The sequence below is a fragment of the Helianthus annuus genome, chromosome 17 (assembly GCF_002127325.2).
Source record: "Helianthus annuus cultivar XRQ/B chromosome 17, HanXRQr2.0-SUNRISE, whole genome shotgun sequence".
Lineage (NCBI taxonomy): Eukaryota > Viridiplantae > Streptophyta > Magnoliopsida > Asterales > Asteraceae > Helianthus > Helianthus annuus.
In genome coordinates, this window is record NC_035449.2 from 133566221 (window position 1) to 133578850 (window position 12630).

The 12630-nt window shown below is 38.3% G+C and overlaps 1 protein-coding gene across 1 annotated transcript; it reads left to right on the forward strand.

The window, feature by feature from the left end:
* The first annotated feature begins 9856 nt into the window (after positions 1 to 9856).
* On the forward strand, positions 9857 to 10510 carry LOC110931206. The gene has a single exon (XM_022174610.1). It carries the CDS (start codon positions 9857 to 9859, stop codon positions 10508 to 10510), a length of 654 nt encoding a protein of 217 aa, XP_022030302.1.
* The last annotated feature ends 2120 nt before the right edge of the window (positions 10511 to 12630 follow it).

Below are 12630 nucleotides of genomic sequence, written 5' to 3' on the forward strand. Positions count from 1 at the left end.
AAAGACCAATCATCTGGTCAACCTCCGAAAAAGGATGTTTCATTATACAAAGAGGTTGAGATTGGGTCTGAGGAGAGCTTGAAGATGAATGACAAAAATTTTCCACCACTATTCACAACAACAACTCACATCAATATCAAGTTACCCGAGTCAAAGAAGGCTTGGGTAGCATCAAAATCTAATTAAGTATTTTTGATATGTGCAGGGGCTTCCTAGATCTGTTTCACGGTGGATTATGGATAGTAGAGCTTCTCGGCACATGACGGGAGAAAAAGCCCTGTTATACGATGTTAGAGGGTTAAATGGAGGTTACGTGGGCTTTGCTGGAAATCAAGGAGGTAGAATAATTGGTGAGGGAACTCAATCCAATGGGATTCTGACGTTTGAAAGAGTAAATTACATCGCTGAGCTGGAGAACAATCTGCTGTGCATTTCTCAAATCTGTGATCGAATGTATACAACTCACTTCACTGATAAAGAGTGTTTGATCTTGAAACCAGGTTTTGTTGTCCCCGAGGAGTGGATAATCATGAGAGCACCAAGAGTCAATGACCTGTACGTTTTAGACATGAGTACAACAACTACTTCAACAGGTCAGGCTCATTGTTTCATGTCTCGAGCCACTGAAAAAGAGTCACAATTATGGCACAGAAAGATGGGGCATATACACCTTCGAAAAATGAACTACTTGGTTCACAACGACTTAGTCAATGGAGTTCATTTAAAAGGTTTCCATCTTGAAGGAGAATGTATTAGCTGTGTCAAAGGTAAACAAAAGAAGAAATCTCATCCACACAAGAAAGTTAATTATGTCTCAAGACCGTTAGAGAGACTTCATATGGATCTTTTTGGTCCAGTGAATGTTAAAAGCATTACCGGTGATCTCTACTGTCTTGTAGTAACAGATGATTATTCAAGGTTCTCATGGGTATCATTTCTGAGAACAAAAGATGAGACCTTCGACAGTTTGATGGCGTTGTTCAGAAAAATTGAGAACCTGTACCAAGCTCCTATCAGAAGAATCAGAAGCGACAACGGTACTGAGTTTAAGAACAACCGAATGGAAGAATTTTGTGATGAGAGAGGAATCTTGCATGAATTTAGTGCTCCTTACACTCCGCAGCAAAATGGAGTTGCAGAACGAAAGAACAGGACACTAATTGAAACGGCCAGGACGATGCTTGCGGATTCAAAGCTACCAATCAACTTTTGGGCAGAAGTAGTGTCAGCCGCATGTTATACTCTCAACCGGGTTCTCACTGTAAAGAAATTCAACAAAACATGCGTTGAGCAGATAAATCACCGCAAACATAACCTAAAGTATCTTGAACCGTTCGGGTCACCTTGCACAGTTTTAGAGCCTTTTGGGAAGTTTGACGTATAGAGCATTGAAGGGATATTTGTTGGATATTCAAGTCCATTAAAGCGAGTTTTTGTTCCAAGCTTGAAGAGGATTATTGAGGCTCACAATGTTGAATGTCAAGGTCATACAATGCCTCCGCAGAATGGCGCTTCAATTATGATACTTTGTGGGAATCGTTTGATATGGGAGAACTGACAGAAGATGAACCGGAATTCTTTGATGAATTGGATATTCTGAGAGATTATGAGTCATCAGAAGAAAGATTTCCAGCTAAGTATTCTATGCGACCACAACAAACTTCAAATGATGATGAAGCAGGTCCTAGTAATGCTGGTGAACATGATGATATTCTTCAAACTCCTTCAGAACAAGAACAAGCTCCCGATAATCAGACAGCAACAGATGATGAATTAACCCCTGATATCGGTCCAACATTTGATCATGGTGATTCAGAGTCTGAGGGGGAGCAGATCCAGATTTCAGATCAAACAGATCCTATCAGTGAACAAAATGCAAATCAAAATGTCACAAATTTGGAAGGAGAGGTAGATGTTCCTGGCGAGGTGATGCCAAGAACTCTTTCATATCACCCTGAAGAACTGATAATTGGAGAGTTACAATCAGGCGATAGCACCAGACGACAGATTGACCAAGGGCTTACTTGTTTTTATTCTACTGTTGCTCCTTTACAAACAGAATTTTCACTCAGTTGTTTTATTTCGCAGGTTGAGCCACGAACGTACAAGGAAGCACTAACTGAAGATTCGTGGGTCAACGCTATGCAAGAGGAGCTGAACCAGTTTGAAAAATTGGGTGTCTGGAAACTGGTGGATTTGCCTGAAGGACACAGGAAGATAAACACCAAGTGGGTGTTTAAGTGCAAAAGAGATGATAGAGAGGTTGTTATTCGAAACAAAGCTCGACTCGTTGTTCAAGGCTTCAGTCAGCAGGAGGGTATAGATTTCACAAAAGTGTATGCTCCCGTTGCTCGACTTGAAGCAATTCGTATCTTCCTAGCATTTGCATCATGGAAAGGATTCAAAGTGTATCAACTTGATGTAAAGTCGGCCTTTCTCTACGGTAAAGTGAAGGAGGAAGTCTATGTCGGACAGCCACCGGGCTTCACTGACCCATACCATAAAGACAAAGTTTATCTTTTGGACAAAGCATTATATGGCTTACACCAGGCCCGAGAGCCTGGTATGAGACTTTGTCTCAGCATTTGCTAGCCAATCACTTCATCCGAGGAAAGATGGACGCCACCCTCTTCACAAAAGAAGTCGACGGACATCTTCTGATAGTACAGATTTATGTGGATGATATAATCAGGTCTACAAACGAACAACTCTGCAAAGACTTTGAAAATGTTATGAAGCAGAAGTTCGAAATGTCATCAATGGGTGAGATGAAGTTCTTCTTGGGTCTACAGGTTGATCAACTACCCGAGGGAACTTTCATACATCAGACAAAGTACGTTCATGATATCTTGGAAAAATTCGGGATGTCAGGATTTTCACCAATGTCCACCCCATTAGCAACGAACCATGGAATACATCCTGATCTCACCGGAGATAAAGTGGATGAAACATTGTATCACTGGATATTATGTATCCCACTTGCCTCGCAGCACGGTTTCAGTCAAACCCCAGAGCCTCGCATTTGGTAGTTGTGAAAAGGATATTACGCTACCTGAAGGAACTCCATCTTTAGGGTTGTGATATCCTAAAGAAGGCGACTTCACGCTCGAAGGGTACTCTGATTCCGACTTTGGATGCTGCAAAGTCAATGCAAAATTATCAACAGCGGGGTGCCAGTTCTTCGGACCACGATTGGTCACCTAGCAATGCAAGAAGCAGACCTCTGTAGCTTTATCCACCTGTGAAGCTGAGTATGTATCTGCCAGCAGTTGCTGCTCTCAGCTCTTGTGGATTCAGCAACAGATGCGCGATTACGGTTTGCAATTCCGTAACTCCCCTATCTTTGTTGATAATGAGGCAGCAATAAACATCACTAAAAATCCCGTTCATCATGCTAGAACAAAACATATTGAAATTCATCATCACTTCATTCGTGATTGTTTCGAGAAGAAGTTGATACGAATTGAGAAAATCCATACTGACGAGCAAAAAGCTGATTTACATACCAAAGCATTTGATAAAAAAAATGTTTTCAATATCTGCTAAAATTGAATGGTATGAAGCTTTTGTCGGTAATGGAGGAAATTGTTAGCATTGATGAAGACTCCACTGTAGATGATGATGAAAAACAATCTGCAATGGTTTGTCGATTTTTTACCTGTTTTGGTCTTTAGGGGAGATAGGTATATATGTATATACTTTCAGAAAATCCAAAAACAATAAAAAAATTGAAAAACACAAAAACATGAGAAAATTCCAAAATCCAAAAACAATAGAAAACTGAAAAAGAGCTTGTGTAAAAAGGGAAAATGATAGTACATCAGCTAGACAGTTTCAGTATGCTAAAGATTTGTAATGAATATAGCGTTAAACAATCTCACTGATGATGTGTCAATAGGTTTTTATACACATAGTTAATTTGTTTGGGATATAAACATAATAATTCAAACTTACTTATTTCGTGGGGAACACTACTTGGATATATAGGTAACCCCTGAAATCTCGTTTGAAAGATCCCTTTTTCTGAAATATTAGGTCTTTATACTCAGTGATATCTGGGGTATTATTCCGGGACTTCTGCTGAATGAAATTTCTGACCTAGTCCCCGAATAATACTTTCCGCATTGCTTGAAACATAGCACAACCCTCACCAAATTGATGAAACAATAAAATTGATAATCATTGCTGTTGTATAAAAGATCCTCTAAAGGGGACACACCGAAAAGTCGAAGCCGTCATCTCTCTGCGTATACGGGAGTATCGATCTGAGCTCTCACGGCCCTCGCATCTAACCCCTTACAGATATCATCTGTGGTATACTCACCTGTAAGACTGAATATTGGGATCTGGATACGGGAGTATATTCAAGAGGTGGGACACTCGAATAAGTTTAAGTTCTTAATTCACCTAATTCGTATCCTGAACAGATTGAAACTTGTATAAAAATTTAAAATGGATCAGTATATTGACAATCTATGTGAATTGTTTAATACTTATAATGCTATCAAGCTTAATGGTACTTGAAATTTGTCGGTAGCTGATATGATTCCCTAACACGCTCACCAAAAATATGTCTGTAAATATTTTACTTTCATTACATTCTGTACTTTAGTTTCTGTAATTCATTTCTAGTTTAGAGATTTTATAGAAAATCCAAAAAGATTTTTCTTGTCTGCTTTATTTTTAAGACAAACCAAAGCAGAGAGTTGATCTTTAGATTCTCAGTCTGATGCAGATGCAGGAAGTTGTTCTAAACAGGAAGATGAGTTGGGAGCTAATCTTGATAGAACCAGAGAAAATGAAAAGTACATGCAAGTTCATTAATTTGAAACTTGTAAATTTTCAGAAAAAGCCTGATCAGAATATCAGTATGTTTTGTCTCGGGTCAACCAAGGTCATTAAGTTGAACTTGGTAGACGAATTAAGTAACTAGGGTCATTAACTTGTACCTAGATACTTAAGTGGATTTCTCAAACACTGATAAAGTCAAAACGGTCAAAAAAGTCAAAGTGTTTAAAAGTCAAAAGGTCACTTGGTTCGAACAGGCTAGCCGATCGGCCAGCATTGCTAGCCGATCGAACAGCCAAGCCGTGTAAACATCACCTATAAATAGGTGGTCAAGCTTCAGTCAAATGGTTACACTGTTCGAACGACCGACCTTTCACTCTCAAATTTTTCCTCTGATATCATTGATTCTTGATTCTGTTTGGAGTTAGAACATTGGATTGTTGGTTTGCACATCATTCACAATGCCGAAGGTATGTATTTCTCAATCATATCTACAACTTTTTGCGTGTTCAACATGTTCGGTTCTGTCGGTGTCTTTAACCTTAGATCTAGGAGATTTTAAGAACTTTTGTTAAGATTCAAGCATAGGGTTTTGTTCAAAATGCTCAGATCTATAAGTTTACCGGATCAATTTTTGTTAAATCTTGTTTAAATCTGATAGATCTAGGAGTTTTGGTGTTCGGCAGTCGGCAATGTTTTTGTGAAATTAAGCCTTGTTTAGGACGGGTTAGACAAAGATGAACATAGGGTTTTGATCGCGACAACATTAGGAACATGAATCTGTGTTCAATTTGTGTTAATATTGCATAAAATTTTTGAGTGTATTGAAAATTGTTCCATCATATGTTATGAAATTTTTGTGTGTTCAGATGAATGCTAGCCGATCGTTCAGTATTGCTAGCCGATCGAACAGCATTGCTAGCCGATCGGTCAGCATTGCAAGCAGATCAGACAACATCCTCATCTTTACATAGATTTCTGTGCAAGATTGCCAACCGATCGAAAAGCATCTGCTAGCCGATCGAACATCAATTAGTGAAAATTCCATTGCCAGCGTTGCTAGCCGGTCGAACAGCATTGCTAGCCGATCGAACAACATTGCTAGCCGATCGAACAGCATTGCTAGTCGATTGAACAGCAATTTATCATACCTTGTTATCTGAACAAGTGACAGTTCGATCGAACAGCCTTCCTAACCGATCGAACAGCCTTGCTAATCGATCGAACAACATTGTTTATTTAATTAAAAAATTGGCATGCTAACCGATCGATCAGTCATTGTCTCACTGCACATACTAACCGATCGAACAGCAATGCTATTCGATCGAACAGGCTAGTCGATTCTTTTGTACTATCACATAGAGATTCTCAGTGTTAGAAAAATTTCAAAAAATTTATCTTTCATCCTAATGCCTCAATATCTGTGCAAATAATTAATAATGCATATACTTACAGGAAAGAGGAAAGGATACAGACAAAGGTCACAATATACATTGCGTAATTGATGCTGAAAACACGGATGGTACGGTGGTTGAAAAGATGGCAAAATTTTTGAGTGAAAGTAGAGTTGCAAAAGCTTTATCTGACAGAACTGCGGTTTATGAGTCCCATGTTAGAGCTTTCTGGGACACAGCAAGATTTGAAGAAACAGACAAAATGATTGATGTAGGGTAAAATACACATATTTGTCCTGTGTAAATTGTATAATTTTTGTATTCTTTTTATTTGTTTTATTTGGTTTTAGTGTTCTATTATATTATTTTGTGTTTTGGCAGGTCCTGGTGCAAATGGGGCAAAAACGAGTAATATGGAAATGACCAGCCAGTTGGGCAGAGTAGGGTGCCAGAGACCGAAGTGAAATGGGCGCTATTTTCTGTGATTGGTCCGAGCCCGCTATCTCTATTTCATAAGCTATAAAGTGCCATAGATTACACAACATATATTATTATTACTAGGAAATTCCTACGTAACATGGCCAACGTTAGATGCAAGAATAAGAAAAAAAGTGGAATCAACAATTGTTATTAAAGGGTTCTTTGAGAGAATTGGCAATTATATACAACATCAAACGGTTGTTGGGCTTCACATGTTTTGAGGGGTGACTTTAGCTGGACATCAAAAGAGGAATTAGAAGTGGGCGACAGAAATTATTTGGGCCAATGCCCATTATATTGGGAGAACACGGCAGGAAGGGGGCGGCACATTAATTAGAGGAGGCGGTGCACGAAAAAAAAGATATATATTTGAAAGGCACGAACAGCAACATCGGAGACGCACGAAGGGACATCAGAGACGAATTGTTAAGCTCCTTTTGCAAGAAATCAAGGCTACGGAATCTACGGGACCGAGCGGGAAGCTTAGAGAGCAAGGAATAAACGGGTTCTTCTACTCAATTTCTTTAGTTTTCTATTTTTCTTTGTTCGTTGTCGATGAATTCTTGTTCTAAACCTTGTTTGATTGTTTTTAAAACCATGTTTATTGGCTAGATTTCTTCATACTACCTAGGTGTGACAATAGTTTAATAAAGTTTGGATTTTTATTTGATTTTTGTCGTGGTTGTGGATCTTTCTTGTATTGTAAACGCTATGGTAGTTTATCTTGGTGCGTATGCGTGCTTGTGATTATTTGATTATTGTTTATTGCTTCATTCAATTCTTGGTGACGGTTTTTATCACGTAATAGAGTCGGATTAGGGTTATTGATTTAGGTGAGTGTCTATATCACGTAATAGGTCATTAATCCTTTAGGGTGAAAACGCGTAAGTAACCTTAGAAACAATATTCGGTAATTTAATAAAATCAAGTGTGCTGCTAGACTCGTCGCGGAAAGGCTCGAGGATATTAATAGGTCTCGGTGTAGTTATAAGGAATTAACAACCCATTGTCTATTAAGCCAAGATTAAACCCATAGTTGCTTTAGACGTTCGCGCGGCAAAGTAGAGCGTCTTACATAGGCACTTTCAAGAAACTAGAGGACGGAAAAGAAATCTAGAAAACCGGTGAGCTTAACATCCTAGGTAGTGCCACAAGAATCGCCTTGAGAGTGTTTGAGGGGCTTAGTGGTGTCTTAATAGGTTTAGCATTTAAAGATCCCAGTTCCACACCACAAAATTATCAAATAGGAATCCATCCTGAGTTTAGCCTACGTCTAGCCTAGGTAGCCTTCATCACCTCTGGTCAAAACCTTCGTTCGAGTTCGTGTCTAGTTTTCTAGCATTATTTTATTATTCATTTAGGACTTTTAGAAACCCCCCCATCCAAATAAACAATTAGTTAAGTCGTGTCAGTCTAGATAGAGTCATTAGCGTAATCAGTAGAGTCTCTTGGGTTCGATACTCGGACTTCCTTAGGCTATACTACACCGATCGGTACACTTGCCGGTTGTGTGGTTTAGGGTTTAGAGAGTCTTAGTTTTATAAATTTAAAACTTAGAGAGTCTAGAATTAGGGTAATTTTAGTTGCTTTTAATTAACCCACTTCCAGCACATCAATGATACACGCAGTATTGAGAAAAAAGGACCAAGCTGGAAAAGACATAGATGTTGAGTTTGAGTTTGGTGTTGGAGATGTTAGGAGAGTTCTTGATTTACAGGATTCTGATAATGATCCAACAATCATGTCAGAACGTCTTGTTAAAGGGTTGTGGTGTAGAATGGGATTCACTGGGCATATAAATGGAAAAATACTTAAAAGAAATTTCTCAAAGGCTTACAGGTACTTGATGCATTGTATGGTGCATTCAATGTCACACAGAAAAGGAGCATATGATGAAGTACCCGATTACGTCATGAACTTCATTGCTAGCCTGGTATTGAACAGAAAGTATAATATTTCTCAAGTGATCTTTGAGTACATGAAAGAGAATTGCAAAAATGAAACAGACAGATACATCATGTACCCTAGGTTCATCATGATGTTAATCAATGATAAGATCAAGGATCTTCCAAGGAACAGAGATGATATCATGGAGCTGAGTAGTGTAAACTTTAATACAATTGCAAGAATCACCAAAGAAAAGGATGCAAAAACAAAACAAATGATATGCAGAATCAAGGATAAAAATTATGTTGCTCCTGAGAATGAGAAGTGGAGACATGATAATAGTGATTCAGATAATGAAAATAATAAAATGAGCGAGATGGCTGAGAAGACGACAAGATGGTGGTGTGTAAGAGATGGAAAACGAAAGAGAACACCTAAGTCATCCCCTGCAGTTACCATTCCAAAGGATGGAGATAAGGGTATAGTGAAAGGGGGAGTCTTAAGACAGTTAGAATTTATGGTTATTAAATACTTCTAACGTCTCTGTCAATATTTGTTTTGTAGGGTCTTCTGGAGAACCGCAGCAGAGTTTAATTGATGAAACTGTCTTGGAGCCGTCTGTGGTTATTGAACAAGGAGTTGATATTCTGAATAAATCTTTTAAAAGCTATCTGAAGAAGAATGAGGAAGCAGCAGCTCAAAAGATTCAAGGATCGAGTGCTCAAGATCCTGAAGATGAGGATCAAGATAAATCAAGTGAGGATGATTCTGAAGCAACTCAATCAGAATCAGAATTGGATCCAACAACTCTTGGGAGAGGGAAAGCTCAGTTAAAGAAGAAGCCTTTAAAGAAAAAGAAAGCATCTGATGAAGAAGATTCATCTTATGATCTTGATCAACCAAAGAAACAAGTAAAGAAACGAAAAGCAGTTCAAGCTGGAGTAATTCCAAGAAATGTTAGAGCAAAGAAATCAGGAGCTGAACCGCAAAAAGATAAAGGTGGAAAGAAAGAAAAACATCTTCAGAAGTCTAAGGTTCTTGAAACAGAAAAAGATCAAAGTGTTGAAACTCCAAAAGAATCTGATCTAAAAAATACTGAAGAACCGGTGGTGAAAGCTTGAGAAAGAACGGGAGGTGATGATGATTATGTAGAAATCACTGGATTCAAAGCTGCTACTCCACGTCCTCCTCCACATGATAAACCAGGATCGTCACATTCTAAAGATTCGAAGTTTGATTACATTTTTGAAGGTCTTCCAAAAGCAACATGAATTTACACAGAAGATATTCCTGAAGACGATTATGACATGTTCAACAATGAAACAGTACAAGAATTGTTACAAAAACTCAACAAGTTGGAAAAAGAAAAGGCCAAAATAGAATTAGAGCGTGATATTCTAAAGAAACATGTTGACAATTTGATGAAAGCTTCTGATCAAGTCAGAGCGGTGCTGATAGACCAAAAGGAAACAATGAACAGAATGAAGAATGAAACTCATGACAATTCAAAGGTGTTTGAACTGTTGACGGCAGAGATTGCTTCATTGAATGTGAAGATAAAAAACTTGGAAGATGTGAATCAGACGCTTAACCAGCTACTCAGTGAGATGAGTGAAGCTTCATCAAACGAAATGAAGGCAATGAAGTTGGAGATGGAAGCCATGAAGGCAAACAAGGTGGTAAAAGATGAACAACTTCATATGTTATACTCAGTCATGGAGAGTCATTTCAAGATGGATGTTCATGTTGCATTCAATGAAATAGAAGTGAAAAGAACTGAAGAAAGAAGAACAGAACGTGAAAGACGTCTAGCTGAAGAAGCCACCCAAAAGAACAAAGGTGTGATTGATGATACTCAAGAAGCTGGTGGATCGTCAAGTCAACCTGAAATTGGTGGTTCATCAAACCAAGAAGATATAGAAATGGTTGATGCTAAAAATGTTCAGGAACATGTTGATTAAGACTTCATGATGGTTGGAGAGTCTTCTGAGCCTTTGGATGCTGAAAATGTTCTTAGAAAAGTGGCTGTTATTCAAAGAAAGAGAAAGGATAGAGAAATGTTGTTATTAGAATGGAAGACAGATCAGTTCGTACTTGTTGGTGATGCCTATCCAGTGCCTTACAATGTTCAAGAAGTTGCTCGTGAAATGAAAGTTAAAGAAAGGAGAAGAAAGGCAAAGAAAGCTCGTGGAGAAATCGTTGATGATGACTCCGATGTAGAGCTATTTGGAGATGATGAAGAAGAAAATGAAGATGATAATGATGAAAAGGATGACAAGCCTGATGATCATGATGATAAAGATGACAAGGGAGATGATGATAACAATGAGGGTGCTTCCGGGTTATTGATCAGAGATCCTATTGTTCAAGAAAGAATCAATGAATTGATTAATGATGAGATTAATGAACAAGAGGATGATTTACAAAATGAAGCTTCATCATCAGGAAAGAAGCATGTTGATCAGGTATTCCTCTCAAACCCAACTGTTATTTACTTGAATGTTCAACAAGAAGGTGAGGTTGAGGTTAGAAGGACTAGAGCTGAAATGTTAGAAGAGTTGGGGTTAGAAGAAGGAAAGTTTAAGTTTGATATTGAGGACGAGATTCCTTAGTCACTAGTAAAAGACTTCGAGCCCAGATATGCATATGAAGCAGATCATTATGATGATGTGATTGTTGAAGATGCTTCAGATTCATCCGAAGATGAAATTGATTTTCACTATGCTGGGGTTGATGAAACTTTTCCTTCATTTGCTGAGATGTTCAAAGAGAGAAATGAAGATGAGATTAAGAGGAAAATTGTTGAAAAGATCTCCACAGAAGGTGTTCCTGAAACTATTCCGAGAGAGATTCTTGCTGAAGAGCGAAAGAAATGGTTTAAAAATATGCCTAAAGAAAGAAAAACTCTCAGAGCTCTCCAGTACCTCACTCACAACAAAAATCTATCATGGGGAGATATTCTATCGTGGGGATACCTTGAAGATCTCAAAGTGTATGCCATCAGGAGAGAAGAAGGAGTTCAATACTTCGAGTTCTTATCTGATATTAGTTCTCTACCATGGTGGGATGTGGATAAGTTGATAAAGACAAAGAACATCAAGCAGATCTACTATGGTCCTGAAGTTCGTCAACATGATCAAGATCTGTGGAACTACATTAAATGGCAAGCAAAGAATGGCTATCCTGATTGGAAGCCAAAGTATCCAAAGCAGATTGCCACATACTTGGAAAATGGAAAGAAAGACATAACTCTAGATGTAAAACCGCCTAAGTGTCTGAAGAACATGCCTCTCAGAGCCATTGAACAAGATTTTCATGATTTATTTCAAGGTTGGTTGTACAATGAAACAACAGCTGAGATAGTCATCTCTCTTTATGACAAGTCCACTGGAAAATCTCGAAGAATCAGCATTTTAGATCCAATGTGGCTTGTTAACTGCTCAAAGAAAGACATTGATTGCCTATTTCTTAACAAGATTGTTTATGAAAAGAGAGACAAAGCTCAAGCAATGCAGTATCAAACGATTGTAGATGTTTACTTTGCTCAAGACATCAATTCTGGTAGATATTGGAAGACCAAATGGAGAAACATTGAAATTGATGAGTTCTTGAAAAGATACAAGCGAAGTCAAAGGTCAAAAGAGATAGCAAAGAAAGTTGCTGAGTTGGGAAGAAGAAATTTGGGGTATGTACCACCAACAGATTAGACGCCAATTGAATCTGAAGAAAATAAGATTCCTAAGTGGGATCAAAAGCGTGATGGTGACCCAGAGTACAGGAAATGGTGGATGACTGAAGGTAGACACAAAAGACGAAGAATGTTAGAAGAAAGAGAGGAAAAGAGAAGACAAAAGGCTAAAGAGTGAAGACGGAACAGAAAGAAATGAAGGCTATACTGGAAGGAACTACAGCTACATCCGAGGAGGAGTCTGTTAGTGTATACGTCTGTAGCTTCCGTCAGTATGTAGTCATGTTTTGTAATGTTTGTAAACAATATATGTATGTATGTATGTTAGATAGCTTAGTAGATCAGGATATGGTGCATAAATGTTAAAGTGCTGACTTTTGTTGACCATGCTAA

What these genes read in the sequence shown, in the direction of transcription:
- LOC110931206 (XM_022174610.1), top strand. Translation starts at nt 9,857, where the DNA reads ATGTTCAACAATGAAACAGTACAAGAATTGTTACAAAAACTCAACAAG.